Source organism: Leptonychotes weddellii, chromosome 11 (genome assembly GCF_054177405.1).
Source record: "Leptonychotes weddellii isolate Sample4059 chromosome 11, ASM5417740v2, whole genome shotgun sequence".
Lineage (NCBI taxonomy): Eukaryota > Metazoa > Chordata > Mammalia > Carnivora > Phocidae > Leptonychotes > Leptonychotes weddellii.
The window spans coordinates 58,941,031-58,947,919 of record NC_138379.1 but is presented as its reverse complement, the minus strand read 5'-3'; the positions used below and the strand labels follow the sequence as shown (position 1 = coordinate 58,947,919).

Sequence of the window (6,889 nt, the reverse complement as noted above, 5' to 3'; positions counted from 1 at the left end):
TCCTGAGATTAAGAATTCCTCATATCAGTGAGGTCATATGATACATGTCTTTCTCTGATTGACTTATTTCGCTCAGCATAACACCCCCCAGTTCCAACCGCATTGTTGCAAATGGCAAGATCCCATTCCTTTTTGATGGCTGCATAATATTCCATTGTGTGTGTATATATATGTATACATATATACATATATATATATACATATACCACATCTTCTTTATCCATTCATCTGTCGATGGACATCTTGGCTCTTTAAACCTTTGCTGCATGGCGTCTAGGTATCTCCTTTCTGTGTTGGGCAATTGACCAGTATGTTTACTTCTCTAGCTCTTTGTGAGAAGAAAAAAGGGTATGAAGAAGTGGTACACAGTATGGGGAAGAACCCTTGGGTCTAGGAGCCCTTGGTTATAAATTCTCATTTGACCACCTTCTTTAGGGCTCTTTTTTTTTTGTCCCCTGAGACTGTATTATCTCTTTGTTTCCTTGAGCCTCTAAGATTGATGAGTGACCTGTGAAGTATTTATGAAGCATGAAGTGACAGGTAAATGTGGAGGTGCTGTTGTGCTGTATGTCAATGAGGAATCTCGAGTCCTTAAACAGATTTGGTAAGAGAATGCAGTGAAACAAGTCATGCTATGGTGAATTTTTTCCCCCTTTCGAAATAACAAGTCAGCCTTCCTGTCACAGGGAAAGTTCATTTGGTGTTAGACACAATGCTTGTAACTATGACTCAGTTGTATCAACCAGGTGCACAAAACCACACTGATGAAAAACATGGGGCCCAGTTCTTGCAACTTGAATGCCCCTAACTCTTTTGGTATGTAGGGAAAGTTATTTCATCTGTGATCTAAATTTCTGCCTAGATGGGGAAGTATCCCAGGCTTCTCCAGCACGGTTAGCTTGTTGAACCGCATGATGTCATAATGAATTATTTACATCTGCTGCTTTCATCGAATTGTGAGCCTCTTAAGATCTGGGCTGGGGCCACCTCAGTACATATGTGTGGGCATGCCTAGCACATGCACGATGCCTGAGAAAAATGTGACCAATCAATACTTGATAAATAAGTGAAAGAACTTAGCAAAACACAAAATAGGTTGTATAAATAACAATTTTTTTTTTTCCAGAAAGTGCAATCCTAATTCCAAACAGATGAGCCTTAGTAGCCTCTAACAACACCTGGACTATCCCTCAGGGGTGTCCTCTTCTAGGACTTTGTAGGCTGTGAGTCTCATTCTTAGGAAATAAAAGTATTTTTTTAAAGTGATTAATTTCACAAAATTTATGTAACACTCTTCATTTTATAAACAAGAAAATTCCACCCAGAGACCCATTTCACCCTTTTGTTTCCATTTTTTAAAAACCGTATTTCAGAAAAGTTTTATGTATTTGTATTCAACTTAAGCACTGTCTTGTAATTTCTTTTTCTTCTTAACATAGGTTTGCTTTTTTTATGGTTCTATAGAGGGGTTGATGCACTTTTTCTTATAAGACCAGATAGTAAATGTTCCAGGCTTTGTGGGCCTGTGTTCTCTGAGGCAGCTGCGCAGTCCTGCTGTTGTAGCGTGACCACAGCCATAGACCGCGCAGACACCAGGGGCCTGGTTGTGCTCAGTAAAACTATATTCACAGAAGCACGCAGGCTTCTCTAGCCCTACTTTACTTACCTCTCTCCTACAGAACTCCTATTTATCATGTAGAATGCTGTATAATACTATTTGAGTTATTAATTTACTAAATTATTTTTATACATGAACATTTGGGCACTTTTGTTCTTGGTTTTGTTTTTAGGTTTTCTGTTCTCTTGCGAGGAGTGTCTTCCTATATTTAGCATTTTTTTTCATTTATGTGTATATGACAGTTTCTATGAGGTACATTTCAAGAACTCTTCAAAGTCTTGTGAGACTGCTTTCTAAAACCTCAAGGGTGAGGGAGCCTTGGCTTAGCCCCGCCTGGCCTGTCTGACCAGCTCACACCCGAGAAGGGAACATGATCGAGAGCCTGTCCCAGTGAGAAACGGAATACAATGCTAAGGGGTTTAGGTTACATCATACGAGGTTACCCATATTACTGTGTTTTTGATCTATAAAAATAGCAGTTGAGTGTAGTTTTGAATAATAAATATAAATTTTAGTGACCTTCTCATACAACACACCCTCTAATGTCACAGCTCAGTCATATCCTAGGCCTCTACTCAGTGTTCCTCATCCTGAGTTGGGGCTTTGGCAGGGACAGAAGGAGTGGTGAGCTGAACTCATGCAAGTGAAGATATTCTTAGCCAGAGGTAGATAGACAGGTCTCACAATATCATGAACCACAAATACAGGTGCAAAGTGTAAGTATCTATGAGTAGTCCATAGTAACTTATCCTGTGCTGGAGAGCTTAGTATGGTGAAGCCCAAGATTCAAATCCAGCTCTTTGGGATTGTAAAGCCAGACATGTTTAACTCCATTCCTAAATAGATGATTTAAATTCAGAGAGTCAGATGCAATAAGGTAATTTTACTTGATGTATAGTTTAGCCTATACATGCCTCTAAACTCAGGGTTTCCAAACCACAGGCCTATTTTTGTTTGTTTTGTTTTTAGATTTTTATTTATTTAAGAGAGAGAGAGAGAACACAAGCTGGGGAGACAGGCAGAGGGAGAGAGGGAGAAGCAGACTCCCCGCTGAGCAGGGAGCCCGATGCAGGACTCTATCCCAGGACCCTGAGATCATGACCTGAGCTGAAGGCAGACGCTTAACTGACTGAGCCACCCAGGCACCCCTCAAAGGCCTGTTTTTGTAAATAAAATTTTATTGGTACACAGCCTAGTTCATGCATGTCTGTATTCCCTATACATCTTTTATATGGCAGTGGCAGAGTTCAGTGGTTTTGACAGAGGCCTTATAGTTTGCAAGCCTTAAAATATTGATTTTCTGGCTTTTAAAAAATAATCTTGCCAACCCCTGCACACAGGTAAAGTACTATCTGTCATATTAATTAGGAGTTTGCAAATGATAGCCCATGAACCAAAAATAACCTACTGTGTACTTATGGAAAGTATTGCAACACAGCTGACCGCTGTGCCAGTTTGTTTATGTGTTGTCTGACTGCTTTGGGCTTTTGTTCCATTAGATTAAGTCAATGCATGAAATTGGCCCAAGTCCCTCCTCATTGAAATTTAGTGTGATTTTTTCCTTTCTTCCTCCCAAAACTCTGTGCTCTCATTCTGGATTATGTGTCCCTCCTCCATGAGGAGATGTTATAATGTGAGTGTTTGTAAGCTCTGGAGCTTAAGTATGAGTTCAGATCCCAGGTCTGTCACTTTGTAGGTGTTTTTCAGTATTAACTTTCAATGAGACAAAGGGCCAGATTCGTGAAATTAAATGGAGAACATATTTAATAATCAGGTTCCTCTTAGCTCCCCCGTAATCAGAATGTCCTACTCAATGGTGAGGTTGACAGAAGAAGGGATTTTGTTGTTGTATGGAAATGTTTCACTCTTTGTTTTGTAGTTTGCCGGAGTCCATCTTCTGTGAGTAGAAAAGTATAGTCTGACAGCCTGAGCAGAATTTTGTTTCTGCCACTTCACAGCTCTGTTTCCTTAGGAGTTCTGTAGCCTCTCTGAGCTGGGCCTCCACTCCTTTGCTGGTAAAATGGGGTTATGGAAGCCTCATTCCTCATAGGCTTCCTGTGAGGATTGAAGGAGGGAACTTTTGTAAAATGCCTGGAATGTGGCAGATGCTCTAAAAATGTTTCTTTCCCTGCTTTTGATTCCCAGAAGTGTTTTCTTATGTAGATTTTGTTTGGCACTCAGTGATGGTAATCATAGAAAAGTTTATTTCGCATCCTTTTCTAGGCAAATTCTCAGAATGTAACCTCTCAGGGTGAAGTTTTTATTTTGGTTGGCAGGCTGGTTCCCAAGATGAAATGAAAAAGGAGCATCTTGACTGTGAATGGGAGCCAGGGAAATGGATCTGAGAAATGAACATCAATTCACTCGAAGTTTCCTTCCCTGTTTTGATGGCAGTATAAAGAAGAGGGTCACACAGTAACCAGTTACTGCAACGAGACTCTGCCCGGATGGGTGCATGACGTGCTGGGCCGGAACTGGGCTTGTTTTACTGGAACCAAGATGGGAGCCATCCCTGAGAAAGTGAAGGTGAACACAGCACACTCTGAGAGGCTCCGGGAAAAGTGAGTCATCACCAGTGGGAGATACATTTAGTTTTGTTTTAGAGTATGTAGCAGTATGTGTCTAGATTAGTTCTTGGAAAATTTTTTTTGATTATATAAAATTTATTTGACTTACAAACAGAAGCCATGTTCTATAAAAATTCAGTGGTGTTGAGTAATGGAACTGAGAGGAGAAAGTATTTTTTTCACAGCACTCCGAAAGTAATGGACCAGTGATGGCTTTAAAGGAAATTTATATGAGAGACTATAGAATTGCAGTGACTAATAAAAAAAAAATCATTTTATTATTGCCATGTGATAACATGTTGTAGAACACTTGTAGATACAAGTGTTTATGTTGCAACAAATGTAGGTGATACTAACTGAAATAAATTTTACACAAGGCAGTGAATAACCGAAATAAAAATTTTTAGTATTGATGGAGTGTAGTAGTTTGCTGGGGCTGCCATAAGGAGCCCAGACTGCGTGGCTTATGCAGTGGAAATGTATTTTCTCACAGTTCTGGAGGCTACAAGTCCAAGATCAGTGTCAGCAGGTTTGGTTTTTTGGGAAGCCTATCTCCCTGACTTGACATGGCCACCTTCTCCTGGTGTCCTTACACGGCCTCCCTCTGTCTGTGTCTTGCTCTCTTTTTCTCATAAGCACACCCAGTCATATAAGGGTTGGGACCACCCATATGACCTCATTTTACCATAATTTCCTTATTAAAGGTCATATCTCCAAATATAGTCACTTTCAGAGGTACTGGAGGTTAGGACTTAAACCTGTGAATTTTGGAAGGACACAATTCAGCTTACAACATGCAGTTAATGTTTTTGTTAAGTGAGGTTCAGTTTAAGTAACTGAACCACACAAACAAGAGATTTCATATTTTATTCACTTGGAAGGAAAAGATAAATGGATATTAATGGTAGCAACTTCTTCCTGTTTCATTTAGTTTGTCAAATCCACTTGAAAGGACACATGAATAAATCATCCCAAGCCAGGCCATGCTGGGAGTGAATGATTCTGTAGTAGAGAGGTTGGGGACAAGAGTTTAAAGAGGACAAATTGTGCTTGTCTGGGAAGGTACTCACCAAGATCTAAACTAATACATCCCCTCCATTTTGAATTTACCTTTTAAATTGCTTGGCTTGGCTTGATCCTTGAACAATACATTTCCTATTAAACTGTTCACTTTTCACCCTACCATTTAGGAGGTACTATGTACTAATGTGTTCTTTTTGATTATTTCAAACATGGCCTCATTTAATGAAGAAGCTACCAGCTGGAGTGCTCAGACCTATGTTATTGCACCTATAAAGTGAACATTGGGGACTTAATTACCTTCAAGGTCCCTTTCAGCTCTTAATGATCTGTCATCCCATAGTAAAGTATGTTATTTTTAATTTCCTTGGATCTTAAACACTGAAAATAAGTGTTTAAGACCTACCTTGTGGGCGCCTGGGTGGCTCAGTCGTTAGGCGTCTGCCTTCGGCTCAGGTCGTGATCCCAGGGTCCTGGGATCGAGTCCCACGTCGGGCTCCCTGCTCGGCGGGAAGCCTGCTTCTCCCTCCCCCACTCCCCCTGCTTATGTTCCCTCTCTCGCTGTGTCTCTCTCTGTCAAATAAATAAATAAAATCTTTAAAAAAAAAAAAAAGACCTACCTTGTCATTATTATAATGCACATGTCAGTGTCTGATATTTGCTAGACGTCAGTGATAAAGCAAGGGAAGTAGGGCTGAGTTACTATTTTTCGAATATTTCAAAATCAATAGTGACTCATCAGTAGAAAATACTTCAAAATATACATTTACAATTTAAAATTTTACCCCCTTGTCTAAAGAGACAAACAACTGTAACTTGTTTTTGTTGTTGTATGAGTGTTGTCAGAAATATGATACAGGCAGTTTTAAAATCTCTTTAGTAAAGGTACTTCTCTGGTTTCATACTTTGCAACAAGAAGGGAAGAACTTTGATAAAAACATATGAACATTCTGAATATAGTTGCACATCTTTCTTATTATCTTCAGTGCTCCCAGGTTTTTTGACTATATCAAAATACTTCCTCAGTGAACATCTAAATAAAAAGAGAAAGAAAAGTTCACAGTATGGCTAGATATACTCAGATTAGGTGTATCTTGCTTTGCATAATTGGGAAGTCTTGGATAATGAGTCACACTTGAGTGACGGAATCTTCTCTAGTAGAAATAATATGGTGTATTCTGTAATTCCTAGCACCTGGCACATAGGTTTGATACATGTTTGAATTGTATGACTAATCAACTCCCCCAATCTTTTTGCTTTGTAAACATGTTCTTTGTGTTGGATTTATTTGTATCTGTTCCCAAACATTTGATAACAGGGAAACCAGTCCTTCTCAAATTTTAATGTTACTATGACTCAGCTGGGAATCTTGTTAAAATGTAGATTCTGACTTTGGTGGTTTAGATTGGATACTTAGAGGGCTTTCAGGTGCTACTGCTAATACTGGACTCAAGACAAATTTGAGTAACAAGGATATAAACCCAGGTCCAATGTGATAATTTTTTGCATCCTATGGTAATAATGTTTGCCATGTTATATGTACATGATACACAGTTCCTGCCGTCCTCTCCTTTTATTATTATTATTACAAAGTTAGAAAGGTTGCATTGTAGAAATTGTAGAGGGTGGGGAAAGGTGGTGATCCTGCATTGTCACTCAGATAACCATTTTTGGCATTTAAAAA

The 6,889-nt window shown here is 39.3% G+C and overlaps 1 protein-coding gene across 2 annotated transcripts in view; it reads left to right on the top strand.

Annotated features, from left to right (window-relative positions):
* CTSC (cathepsin C) overlaps positions 1-6,889 on the top strand; it is a 36,777-nt gene that overhangs the window by 15,800 nt on the left and 14,088 nt on the right. For both annotated transcript variants that reach the window (XM_081799001.1, XM_081799002.1), the window contains exon 3: positions 4,013-4,179. In XM_081799001.1, coding sequence (XP_081655127.1) covers positions 4,013-4,179 — 167 coding nt within the window. The remainder of the gene's footprint in view (positions 1-4,012; positions 4,180-6,889) is intronic.